The 14,379-nt window shown below is 36.7% G+C and overlaps 1 protein-coding gene across 1 annotated transcript in view; it reads right to left on the bottom strand.

Moving 5' to 3' along the window:
* The window catches only part of BMPR1B (bone morphogenetic protein receptor type 1B), a 64,568-nt gene that overhangs the window by 25,155 nt on the left and 25,034 nt on the right, over positions 1-14,379 (bottom strand). The window contains exons 3-6 of the mRNA XM_077762328.1: positions 13,208-13,310; positions 12,357-12,459; positions 2,468-2,564; positions 1,265-1,403 (exon numbers count right to left, since the gene is read on the bottom strand). Of these exons, the coding sequence (XP_077618454.1) occupies positions 1,265-1,403; positions 2,468-2,564; positions 12,357-12,459; positions 13,208-13,310 (442 nt within the window). The remainder of the gene's footprint in view (positions 1-1,264; positions 1,404-2,467; positions 2,565-12,356; positions 12,460-13,207; positions 13,311-14,379) is intronic.

Below are 14,379 nucleotides of genomic sequence, written 5' to 3'. Positions count from 1 at the left end.
CTACACAGCACAGCACCTACATTTAACAACCGTGTATCGGATTGTTAAAAATTTGCTAAGAGGGCACCTGGCTGGCTCAGCTGGTTAAGCGTCTGACTTTGGCTCAGGTCATAATCTCACAGTTTATGGGTTCAAGCCCCACACTGGGCTCTGTGCTGACAGCTAAGCCTGGGGCCTGCTTCGGATTCTGTGTCTCCCTGTCTCTCTCTGCCCTTCCCCTGCTTGTGCTCGCACTCTCTCTTTCTCAAAAATAAATCAACATTAAAAAATGTTTTTTTTAATTTCCTAAGAGACTAGATCTTACATTATACGTTCTTACATTTAAAAAATAACAATAAATAAATAAAGAGGGCAGGAGGAAACTTTTGGAGATGATGGATATGCTCATGGCATAAATGATGGTTATGGTTTCATAGATGTATACCTACTCTCAAACTCTTCAAGTCATATACATCAAATATATACTTTTATACATTATATCTTTTATTTTATAGATTTTATATCCCAAAAAAGTTATAATTCTTGACTTGAATTTGGAAAAAAAAAAACTTTTAATACTATAAGAAGAGATCACCAAAACAATCAAGTAAACTTGATATCCAAAGTCAGAACCAGACAATAAAGATTAGGAAAATCCATCTTAAGAGATTGTTAAAAAAATACATAGATTTCTCAAAAAATTGTTATTTTCAATCCCAACAAACTTTCTGCATGGTATGGTCTATTAAGGAATCAAATGTTTTCTGATTCAAACAAGTGCCTTGGATTGGTTGTATGCTTTCTTCGAGATTGGCGATGTTGACGATCAGAAAATTAAACCTCGCATGAATGGAAAAGCCAGGACTTCATCCTGAAACATAAGCCCTCGGCTGAAATGCAGTCTTCTTCCCCTGCAGAAGTACTCAGATCCCAGCTGGATGTAATGCTCCTGCCTTCAAAAGCCAGGCCAAAGTTCAGTAACGCTATCCTTACTGAAAGCAGAGGGAAGATGCTTCCATACTTCATGTTTTCTAATCTGTTCCTTATCAGAATGTCTAAGGGTCTGGATTGTAACCGAACACTTACATTGAAAAACAATCACCTTATCCCCAGTATGTCAAAATGTTATCGGGAAGCCCTTCATCTGAGATCTGATGTCTAACCGACAGTGTAGAGCTTCTCTTTGTCCACTACCCTATCTGTTTCAGTAAAATGAAACCCCTACTTATTGACATTTCATCTCAGAAGACATTTCCTTTAAATTCAGGATATGTTCTTCTCATACCAGCAGAGGGAGGCCTGATCCACTTCCTGAGCTCTGAGACTGCTCAATTAAGTCTCTCAGGGATTCTCCAGGAGGAATGTATGTTTCGTCCTGTTCTAACCCAATGCTGTACCGAGGCCTGGTTTCTTGTCTTTTATACCTGAAGGTGCACACAGGGAGATAATTTAAGACACTGAATTGCAATGATGGGGTAAAACACTGCAGATGAAACAGTCGTCACAGCAGATTTCATTTTAGCACAAGAGAAGATAAATTTTAGTATTTATTACCCTTACATGATAAATGCTAGTACTTCTCTACCATTACAAGATACAGGCTTAGTATTTATCACCCTTAGTTATGATTAACAAGATATAAATCATAATGATTTTGCTGGCCTATTTTTTAAGTGAACTACATGTTTTTACTTGGTCCCAACCACCTATAATCCTTCTTCTCCATTCAATTGCCTATTTCCCAGCAGGGGTTCCAATAACATTTTTATATGGTTCCAAAACTCATTGCCTAAAAATTTTCCCCTTTATAAAAGATATAACAGCAAACTATTTCATCTAAGATAATGTATAAAGCAATAATACAGATAAATGAAATAAATGCAAACCTTAGAAACATTCTGTCAATAATTATGCCTCCAATTAGAAATGAATTTACTTGAATTAAGTATCATAAATGGGTGGCGCAAAAGGCGAATGATAAAAATGTAAAGGTCCTTGATATTTCACAAAGTAAAAAATAAGTTCTTAGGTGAACAAAATTAATTTGTAACTCTCATTTAACTTTAGTAACTAAGCTTATTTTACCTGAAGAACTAATAAAATATGTGGTTTAAAATTTTTCAATATTTAAGGGAAAATTGTTAACTTAGGAAATAAGGAATTACTAGAATGATTCTAGGTTCAACGTGACCATTTCTCGACTTAACAACCAAACTTTAGCAGCAACTAGTTCCTGAATCTCCTACCTATCCTAAATTCCCTGAGGGTGAAATTTATCTGGGTGGCTTTGATGTCTGAAACAGAAATGAGAAGGTATCAATTAACAGCTTCATTAGGACAAATATTTATCAAAAGTAACTGATATTATCAGGGAAATCTAAGATTTAATTAGGTCAAAGAAAGCTATGGTGAAAAATAACAGGTGCAACAGTCATGTGAGGAGGATATTTCAAACTCAAAATTCTACATCCACATGTCAGAAACTTACCTGAAGTAACAGAATAAAATAATAAGGACCAAGAGCAAACTACAGACAGTTACAGATATAAGTAAGGCCTTGTGGTGTATAGGTCCATCAACAAAATCTGAAATTAAAAAGAAAGAGAGCCATAATATGGAGACTATTTCTACTAAAAAATTAGGATGCAACTCTTTCCTAAAAGTATTTGCTAAGCCCCATATGCAAGATATAAAAGATCCTTTTAATCTGCCAACTGATAAGAACAGTACTGTATATTGTATAATAAACATATATGTATTTATATCTGTATTTGAATTAATATATGTATTTGCATATGTATGTTAGTATATAAATATACAATTATATAGCAAAAAATATATATTCAAATTTAATAAGTTCAACTACTGTAGAATCATTATTCACCTACGCATTTATTTCAAGAGCATGAATTTCTTCCTCTCTGGAAGGAACAGGCTTGACACAGAATTAGAAGTACAGAGTATGAATAAATGTAAATGGATCAATGCCCCCAAAATATAAGTAGATTAGTTCATCTTAATTTCAGATCCAGCTGATGGGTTTATAGGCTTTTCTCATGTGATTTCTGGAGTGTTCCATATCATGAATTTGGATAAAAAAACTGGTCTATATTCTTTGTACATGAAACACACAGTCATCTTATGATGGATACAAAGGGACAGGATTCCTCCAATGTTGCCAAATACAGAAGATATAATGTGCACCACTTCCAACAACGATGTGTTTCAAAACTACATCGCCAAATTTTCCATAAATTGCATCATATTTTAAAAGAATGGGCATGTTCTACTCAAAGAATTATTGTGCGATCCTTCTATAGAACAAGTTATTAAATATGGTTCATGTTGTTTTAACTCCAGTTCTTGACAAATCAGATTTACTTACAGCATGATTTCTTAAACTTGGAAAGCTTTATACAAATGCATATTTACTGCCTTTAACCTCAGAGATTTTTATTCCAAGCATTTTGTTTTTTTTACAATCATCCCAGGTGATTTACTTGCAAGCAGTCTCTGAAACATATTTTGAGAAGACTGACCTAAAACCAGGTGCACTAATGTAGTAACAGAATTAGCAGTGTTCTTATTATGGGCACCATACTCCCTTGAGAAAGTGATTACTGTTATTTAATTTTTAAAGGTATTATTGTAATTTATGACTTTGGTTACTATGAACAAGAGGTTTTCCAACTGCGCTATATAGTTTTAACTGTATGGCTACCTAAACATTTTGACTGGGGACCCTATCCCACCCAACGTAACATTTTTTTCACTCAAAATTATTATATATTCCATGAATAAAAACTAATGCATCAACTAATGAAATAAATAAAATTGCCACCATCTCACTACTTAGGAAAATTACTACTAGCATTTTAACATATGCCTTTACAGTATCATTTCAATGAACAGAAAAAAAAAGTTTATGAGTAAAATATTTCACAAGAAGGCTTTATATACACCCTTGTCGATAGCAGCGTTATTCACAATAGCGAAAATGTAGATGAAACTCAACTATCCACTGACAGATGAATGGAAGAGCAAAATGTGGTATATGCTTATATACCTGAAATATTATTCAACCTTAAGGAAGGAAATTCTGACACATGCTACAACTTGCTGACTCTTAAGGACATGACACCAAGTGAAATAAGCCAGTAACTTATAGACAAACATTATGTATGATTCCACTTCTATGAGATACTTAAAGGAGTCAAACTTCATAGAAAGAAAGAGTAGAATGGCGGTTGCCAGGAGGTGAGGGAAGTTGATGTTTAATGGGTATAGAGTTTTAGTTTTACAAGATGAACAGAGCTATGGAGATGGATGAGGTTGATGGCTGTACAACGTTACAAACATATTTAATACCACTGGACTGTATACTGAAAAGCAATTACAATGGTAAATTTTATGGTGTATTTTACCACAATAAAAAATTGGAAAGAAACAAAAAACACCATTGCTTCAGAACTAGATTGTTTTCATGAATAATAGTGTGAATATTTTCCAAAACAATATTTTTAACATGTGAGTTTTAAAGACTGCATAGTGTATATACAGACACATCCTAATTAGAAAGTCAATCTTCTGGGGCACCTGGGTGGCTCAGTCAGTTAAGCGTCCGACTTCAGCTCAGGTCATGATCTCACAGGTCATGGGTTTGAGTCCAATGTCAGGCTCTGTGCTGACAGCTCAGAGCCTGGAGCCTACTTTGGATTCTGTGTGTGTGTGTCTCTCTCTGCCCCTCCTTCATTTGTGCTAGCTCTCCCTCTGTCTCTGTCTCAAAAATAAACTTTAAAAAAATCTTAAAAGAAAAAAATTTTTTTAAAGTCAATCTTCTGATGCTGTATATTTAGAAGACCATAAAGATTTTGTTCAAATACACCTTTGCTGAAATACATAAAACCCTGTGAACACTGTTAATGTACATCATGACACATGTCAATGGTGGTTTCTTTAATCTAGATTCCCAGAAGTAAAGCTATTAATTCAAAAAATATATACTTCAAGGCTTTTCAAACATATTGTCAAAATGTCCTTTAAAAAAGATTACAACAGTTTATATTTCGCCATTGGCATGACCATATGTTTTAATTATTTTGAAATAATTTCAGTCTTCTAGAAAACCTATAAGGACAAAGAACTCAAATATGTCCTTCACAGAGAGTTCCCATTTTTAAAATTTTACCATATTTGCCTTATAATTGTCCTGCTCTCTGAGGATGAGTGTCTGTGTGTCCATATTAATACATGTACATATGCAGATATATACACAATATGTATATATAAATATTCATGTATATTTGTATTCATATGTATGTTTATTTATTTGTACATGTGTATAATGTGGAGATCATTCGAAGTTACAGACATAATGCCCTAACCTAGAAGTGCACTTCAAAATGCACTTCCTAAAGACAAGGATATGGTCTCACAAAATGGTAATAAAATTATCAAACTGAGGAAATTCATAGGAACACAGAAATTGAAAATGTCTTACTTTGAAATATTTGGATTTTTGTTATAAACTATAATCCACAGGTCTTCATACCAATTTCTTGTCCAAATCCTGTGATGATTAAAGTGATGATTTACTCATCAGCCTAAAATATATGTTGAACAATTATTCATGATCTACACTACTTACAAAATGTTAATGGAAGCAGTCTCTATCTGAAAAGACTAAATAAGAGACCATTAAAGAAATGCAGTTTTTTATGTACAACTTCAGAGACACTGCGAACGGTCCAGAGAAAAAGGACCTGAGGAGCCTGACCCATCACAGGGCCGGTCCAAAAAGCCATCCAGGCTTTAACACCAACAGAAATTGTATGAACTAGCACATTCACTTTCTGGTAAGTGTTGCTTAGGAAATCTTGAAAATAACTTAGGAAATTTGAGAAGACTCTTAAAATTAAAGAGGCCAGGATTCTTACACAATGAATTGTTTAGCAAAATTTCCCTTTTGTGGGCAAAGTTAACAATAAACCCAAGGTGAGCACACCGTTACGCCAGCGAGAGCACAATGCACTGTGTTTATACATATGCCGGTGTACAAATGCCATGGTACATATACATGTGAAAGCTGTTCCTGGAAACTTCGTTTAAAATGTGTTTCCAATTTTAAGGATAACAAAAGCAAAAAGCCTGAGTTTGCAGAAAACCAAGAGAATGCTGCATACTCAGTTAAAACCAGGAGAACCAACCACTTAAGCACAATGTATTATCACCATATGCACACAGAATGCTTTTTCATTTAAATGATTAATTGTACAAAACCTCTCAGCCTCACTGCCTTTTGCTTTCCATGTAAATGCAGAGTACACTCTGAACTGTAGGAACACTGTATTTATTACCCATCTTATTAGACTTCTGATTTATGAAAGCAATGAGGCTAAAAAGGATCTAAGGGATCCTTTCTTCCTTAACCATCAAGCACTTTTTTTCTAAGGCTAGCATTACCTCCTATTTTCCTTTTCTTTGCCCCAATAACCTTCTGCCCTGCAGCCTCAACTACTGCCTCCTTGTCTTCTGTCATGAATAGGTGATCCTTATCAATAAGCCTTTTGTTTCTGTTGGTCATGCTGGTCATGTTTTAATTTGCCATTACCTGTGCTCAGAGCGTTAACAATGTAAACATTCAAGTCACTGCCAGGGTCCTGGAAAGTGAACACTTCCAGATTCCTATCGGGAAGGGACAGAGCATACAGTTCTCGCTAGGACGGCAGATTTTTCCTTGCGCTGTCACTCCAACTGCTCAAGGAAGTAGACTGGAGAAGCCTCCAGGGAAGTCTGGTTCACTCTTAGAAGCAAGTGAGGATCACCAGTGGCTTCTTAATAAAATAGCATTCTGTCACTGCCTGTCTCTTCTCTGATAAGTAAGTAGTTTCTAACTGTTTAAAACAGCAGGACTTTTTTTTTTTTAAAATGTAAACCCAAAGGATGGTTCCTAATTGCAATAAGAAATAGAAGAAAAAAACATGTCGCCAGGAAGGATTTTGGAAATAAGACTGCCCAAAGACATCTCTGCCTGTGCTCTCAAAGTTATAATCATGGATAAATTAGAGACATCTTTCTATTAATAGAGCACAAAGTGCCTGAAAAGCATATTTTTGTCAGAGGATTTTGGTCAACAAGGGATACTGCAAAAATATCTTACTGACATCTTACATTGGGATTCTCTCTTAGAGTTAACATCTAGAAATAAATGGACTATAACAACAAAGATATAACTTGCTAGTTATTTTCCTGGCTAAAAAGATTTAGGATTATATTTCTTGGTAACACAGTAGGTTAATACAGCTTTTGTTAATGGTAATTTTATTATTTCTTATTTTTTTAATTTAAGTACAGTTGACATGCAAAGTTCCAGTAAGTTTCAGGCGTACAACATAGTGATGCAGCAGTTCCATCCATGAAGCTATGCTTAGAAGGATGACAGGTATATTACCATGCACACCGTACAACATCATTACAGTATTGTTGACTGAATTTCATAGGTTGTACTTTTCATGCCCATGACTTATTTATTTTATAACTGGAAGTTTGTGCCTCTTAATCCTGTTCAGCTATTCTGCCCACCCTCCCAATTCCCTCCCCATCTGGCAACCACCAATTTGTTCTCTGTATTTATGATTCAGAAGACAGAATTTCTACATCCAGATTACTGTGTTCGGTGAGAAAAAAAAAAAAGGACTAATTATTTCTAAATTCCTTTCACCTGTCCCGAATACAAAGCTACCTAGAAACAATTAAGAGCTGAACATTTCAAGAGATGTTAGAGCTAATCCCTGGCAAGAAATTTAGCTCAGACTCATGCATTGGTTCAGAGTGCCATGGGCATAATATATGTATCAGAAGGAAAATTCTGGAACTCATCTTTGCATTCTTGACACTATTATATATTCAATCTATCTGTGGTCTGAAGAACAAAGGAGATGTTTCATAGGTTAAGCACATGTTACCTACAGACTTTGATTTGTAATTGGCAATATCCAACCTATGCAATTTGCTTTTTTTAATGTTTATTTACTTTTGAGAGAGAGAGACAGAGCTTGAGGAGCAGAGGGCACAGACAGAGAAGACACAGAATCTGAAGCAGGCTCCAGGCTCTGAGCTGTCAGCACCAAGCCGATGCGGGACGCAGGAACTATGAGATCAATGACCTGAGTCAAAGTCAACGTTTAATCAACTGAGCCACCCAGGCAACCCAGCAATAATATTTTAAAACAAATCTGTAAGTTTCTCAGAATATATTTTTTAACTAAGAAAAGAAATAAGATAAATTTTAACTTTGAAAATTGTGCACTATAATTTGACTTAAACTACATTGAGATTACCATATGTCAAAACAGAATGTTACTTCTGATGTATTTTCTATGAAATATACATATAATGTATATGAGGAATTACTATATTTAAACACATAAACATATCTATATCAAAAATTAAACCTTGATTTCATAAAAGCCAAATTAAAGTCTCTCATTTAATAAAGCAACAGCTTCTGCTCATTTCAACACCATTCACTTCTTTAAGTGATCATTTAAAAAAAATTAAAACGTAAGTAACTATAATAAGTAATGTGGAGTAAGGGCAAAAAACCTCATCAATTTCTCCTGCCTTCACACAATTCCAAAAGAGCATTTTACTGACAACATCTTGGTCAAACCATCTGATGCTGTGCGTCTGGACATACATCATTCCCCTCAGCATCCTGGTTCCCTGATCGCCAATTCTGCAGACAGGGAGCCAGACACCAGGGCACCACGACTTCTCCCTCTAAGCCTCTCCATCAAAACAGACATCTCTTCCTCCCCTTAGCACCAGCTGCAGTGCTCCTGGGCTTCCCAGATCATATTTTATTGTTTATGATAAAGGTGCTGCATTTGATCTAATTACTTCCTGTATTTCCTCCTTCAAGAGAAAGAATGCTATCCTAGGGTGTTCTGCTTTTCTGGTGCTGAAAGGGAATAAACAAAGCAAAAGGAAACCCAGTAGTCATAAAAGAATTTAGCTGTATTCTGGTTGTCCTTCATCTTCCTTTTTTGAAACAGAAGATGACAAATAAAATTTTGAGGAGATAAATAAACATTGATAAATATTATTGCATGTGATGGCGTATCTCTAACTTCCTGCTAAATGTGCCTAAGTTTAAAAAAAAAAGAGACTGAGAAAACTCTGGATTGGTAGAAAAGATACTCTTGCTTGTTTTTAATAAGAACAATTTACTTGTAGGCTTTTACCCCTACACTTAGTACTTCTCTAATCTCTCAAAACAAAGGCTTGCCTAAGCTGCTTCTTGTGTAGCACCTAGTAAGACAGATGTTTTGCGATAAGGTTAATCACTTAACTTTTTTTGGAAGAGCAGTTGTATAAGAAAAAAGAACAACAATAACAAAAAATGGTCAGCTGGATATTTTAGCCTCTAGCCTTTTGATAACATAGTTTCTGCTTTCTAGCATTTGACATACAGATTTATAAAAATCTACTATATATGGATTCAGTCGTTATTTATATGTAAATACTTAGAAAAGAGCCACAGTAAGTGCCCCATTCTCATTAGCAAATATCACAATTATGAGGATGCTTTCCATGGGTCTAAGGCCAGAAAATCAGCCTGGGCTCTGAGCTTTCGAGGGTCCTGCTCTGGCTCCCTCTAACCATGTCTCTTCTCATTAAGTCATGAGTCCACAGGACCCAGGGGATGTGTCCACCCAGAACCTGCCCCATCTCATTCTNACAGTGTTTGGGGGAGATTAAAAAAAAAAAAAAAAAAAAAAAAAGGCAGCATAGTATGGCAATGTTACAAATGCTGGTGCTCTCAGACCACTGCCTACAGCGACTTTTACTGGACCCCAAAATGACTGCACCATAGGGTAAGATGGAGTCTGTTCAGAACTCACCTAGGCGCTACCGCTACCTGGGATCCTCAAAGTTCAAAGCAATAAACCTTAATGGCACTAAACTCCACCCCTGCCTATGACCTTACGGAATTTTCAGTATTATGCACCAACTATTCCTGCATTCTCTTTCTCAAAATGTTTTAAAACAAGGATTAGTCTTCTCAATGCTGCTGCCTTTCTACTCAAAGCCTTTCCACTCTGTTCTCTAGAGATTTATTCCACTATTTTTAAAAGTCTCTACATTCTCAACCTCCTAAGAGAATATTCCCTCATCTGCCTAATGCTAACTAGAATCTGGCTCCATCTACAGGATGATGCATGTACTGCAGCCCTTTCAGCAATAGGAAGGGATGGAATTTTCCTAAACCTTGTTGCAACTTCTAGGACACATTGCTTCCACTTGTGTGCGAAAAGCATTTTCTCTAGCCCTTCTGCCTTCATTTCTAGCCATTTCTCACCCTCCTCAATACATAGGCCTCTATACCAGTGCTACTCAAAATTGTGTCTATAGACTGCCAACTTTCTGCAACTGGTTCACAAGGAAACAGCTACAAAACCAGAAAGCAAACATTTAGAACTTGACAGCAATTTGACATCAGCCGACTTCTCTTTGGTTGTCAAACGCATGCAGAGACGCAAGCGGTGCTGTCTTTTTCTACCAAAAGTATTACCCAAACTTTAATGTGCATACAAATCACTTGAGGAATATTGGTAAAAGGTACATTTTGTAGTCTGGGGTGGGGTCGGAGATTCCACACTCCTAATGAGTTCTGGTGACACTGATGAGCTGATCTACAGACCTACTTTCAATAATGAGATTTTAGACAACTTAATTAGGAGATTTTTCTCCAACCAGCCATGTTGTTTGCTATGCCTGCATTTTGTAAATGCTTCTCAAGCATTACAAACCAAAGCTCTGTGTTCACTACTGCCTCTGTTTAGAGTCATTGCTCCTAACAGGCTGTGCAATCTTGGGAAAGTTAGGTGACCCCGCTGTGCTGCAATGTCCTCATCTTTACATAAGGAATAAGTCTAAGTGCCTCAGAGGATTGTTGTGGGGCTCAAATGGGCTACTGAACATAATGCTTGGCGTATGTTAGCCATTACAATTTTATTTTAATTTTGTATTCCTGTCTTATCCACCTGTTCATCCTTACAGTCTTGTTCAAGTGTCACTTCTAGGAAGGTCTTTTGACATCCTCCCACACCAGACACTTGTTTGTGTCCTTAACACACTTTATAATCTGACTCCACGAAGATATTCCTGGCTGAATACAATTTAATTATTTACTATTTCTTCTCTCTCACATGCCAGTGTGCATATCTTGAAAGCAAGAATTTTCTTCATCCCATTTCTGTATCCCTAACACCGAGCATGTTGGCTTGCAATATATATAAAAAAGCTGTCTGGATGTTTTATGTGAATGATTATGAATCAAGCCTTTAAAGTGTTCTACACTTTAGCAGAAACAAGTGTTATAAAATGTTATCATCAAAGCCATGAGATGTCAGTATGTTTTGTTAGGAAGATTTTCTGAAGAAATAAAATCAATCATGAGAAATCATTTTAAACCACTTATATAAGACTTAGGCTTTAGGACGCTGTGATAATTCCAAGCACTTATTTTGCAGTGAGAGTAAGGAGGAGAAAGGAAATGTGGAAACAGTTTTTAACAAAAAGTCTTTCAGGGTGTAGTATTTGTCTTTTTCTAAGACCAACGCTTAAATATATGTTTTGAAATTAAATTTTCTAGATATCTCCTCCATTCTATCAATATTTTGAACTTTTAAAAACATTTTTATTTATTATTGAGATACAGAGAGAGAGAGAGCATGAGCATGGGAGGGACAGAGAGAGGGGGAGACACAGAATCCGAAGAAGTCTCCAGGCTCTGAGCTCTCAGCACAGAGCTCGACGTGGGGCTCAAACTCACAAACTGCAAGATCATGACCTGAGCTGAAGTCAGATGCTTAACTGACTGAGCCACCCAGGAACCCTTTTTCTATCAATATTTTGATAATATGATTTGGCTAAAAGTAGTTTCTCTAGCACAGATATAAGGAAATTATCCAGTAAATAATCCAATGCAGTTCTTTATTTTTTTTTTTTAACATGCATTAGGCTAGTGGCAGTTTTTGAGAAAAGTATAACTTCTGATAACAGTTCAGGGTAATCATAAAACCCTGTCTCCCTCCTCTATGCTTCTAAAACACACTGAAAGCTCTAGGACCCCCAGATTTCACAGGGAAGTGGGGGCAACTTGCAGAAATGAGATTCTCAAGCATGAGGTCCCATATGACTACTCTTCCAAGGACTACTTGCTCATGTCTTCGAATTATGTCATCTTGCCTTGGTCTCTTGCCCCAGCAGTGGAAAATGATACAGGTACCTTAATTTAGGAAAGGCAGAGTAATTCTTGTCTTTATTTTGTGCCGAAAGCTCTTCCAGCCCCAAAGCTTTCTTCTACTTACCTCTACTTTTCAGTGGAGGCAGCGTAGGGTGCAGGTCTTTATTACACTCATTCCGCTCTGTGCAGCACTCAATGGATCTTCTCTGATGAGGAATGGGGGTGTCCTAAGTTGAACCCAAACAGCTATTAGTGGGTTCCCTTAAATTTCAAAGTCACATAGCCTAAATTTTTTTAGTTTATTTATTTTGAGAGAGAGAGAGAGAACGAGCGAGCACAAGCAGGGGAGGGGCAGAGAGAGAGGAACACAGAGAATCCCAAGCAGGCTTCACAGTCTGCACAGAGCCAGATGCAGGGCTCGAACCCACGAACTGTGAGATCATGACGTGAGCCAAAATCAAGAGTCAGACACTTAACTGACTAGGCCCAGGTACCCGCTCAAAGACACATAATCTAAAACTTGAGATACTATCACTATTCAGAGAATTCACCTAAAATTGTGATAATTTTCTTGAAACATCCTGAAAATGTTATTTTCTATTAGAAAATTTCTCGCAAATTTCCATGCATTATCTTACTGCAGCTTTTGCATTTCAACAAAACTACAACCACATTTGTAATAACCAGTGTGCATAGTTATAAACTGAAGAAGAAGGCTTGGATTAATACAATTAACTATGCTAGAATCTGTGCAAGATGATCTGAAGAGTCAACAAGCAAAAAGTTAACAGCAAAAATAAAAATAATGCTTCTGAAATGGATGGAGAATTGGCCCAAGGAGACAATTTTCAGATTATTTTCCACCTTACTAAAACAAGGTTGGTCAAGAAAACCAATTCTTTTATATAGCTTGAAACCTGACTGTTGAAAGCCAGCGGTGAAAGTTGCAAGGTGGAAGCACGTGATCTTTCTTACCCGGCACTGAAAATCTGAGCCTTCTAGTCCTAGGCATCCGGAAGTGACCACAGGCATCCCAGAGTCATCTTCTTCTATCATTGTGAAGCAATATCCATCTGTGCTAAAGACCAAACGGGCAAAGTAAGAGTGTGCGTGTGCATGTGCGTGTGTATGTGTCTAGGGGAAAAGAAAGGGACATGTTAATCATTTGTTTTACTACACACAAGGATAAAGTCGATCATCATTTCAAGTTACAGCCTGTTAAGAGAGTTCCAAAACTTCCTTTAATGAAACTGGATTTAATAATCATAAAACATCTGGGAATATCTTCTGTCTAGAAACTTGTGAGAAAGGAAATAACCTTTCCGTATAACTTACACCATTAATAACTATATATACCGATTACTAAACACTCATTTTGGTCCTCAGACCGCATCACCTCCACAGATCCAGAAAAACAACTCTGTGAGGAAGGTACTATTTATTTCACCGTCTACATGAGGAAACTGAGGCTCAGAGAGCTTGAGAAATTTCTCAAAGGCCTTACAGACAGTGAGAGACATAGCAGTGGTTTGACCCCATGCAGGTGAACATTTATGCTGGTTCTATTTGCTCCAAATGAAACAAACTCATCTCTTATTAAGGCACCAAGAGAAAGACAGGTAGAAGCTGGGATCAGCACAACATAACCAAGGTGCTTAAGATCCTGCCACTTGGTCCCTCTGCATTGGGGCTGATCTGTCATACGGAACATCAGGCTTTGTTGTAAGGAGGTGGGACTTACACCGGGGGTAGGTGAGGATGGACACCAGAAAGAAGGGGTGTTAACAAGACCACGGAAAGCAAAGGAAACAAAATTTTACAATCCTGCATGGTTTTCTAGATTAAAGAGAATATTCACTTATTCTATCTCATGTAATCCTCTCAACAACAATGCAAAGTAATACTATTTCTATTTTACGGATGAGGAAATTAAAGGTTGAAAGTCTAATAAACTTGTACAGGGTTGCAGAATGAACAGGAACAGAATCAGGCCTTTCATCAAGGACCTCTGGCTCTTCATACCCACACATTTTCCACTATCCTGTCCTGGGACCAAGTCTAGAAAACAAGAACTGTCATATACAGAACTATTTACAAACAGACTTTACTGTCTTCACAAGTTAGGGTGAGTCCTAATATATGTCAAC

The sequence above is a fragment of the Crocuta crocuta genome, unplaced genomic scaffold, assembly GCF_008692635.1.
Source record: "Crocuta crocuta isolate KB4526 unplaced genomic scaffold, BGI_CrCroc_1.0 scaffold83, whole genome shotgun sequence".
Taxonomy (NCBI): Eukaryota; Metazoa; Chordata; class Mammalia; order Carnivora; family Hyaenidae; genus Crocuta; species Crocuta crocuta.
Note: the sequence above shows the minus strand (reverse complement) of the source record. Positions and strands in the feature narration are given on the sequence as shown.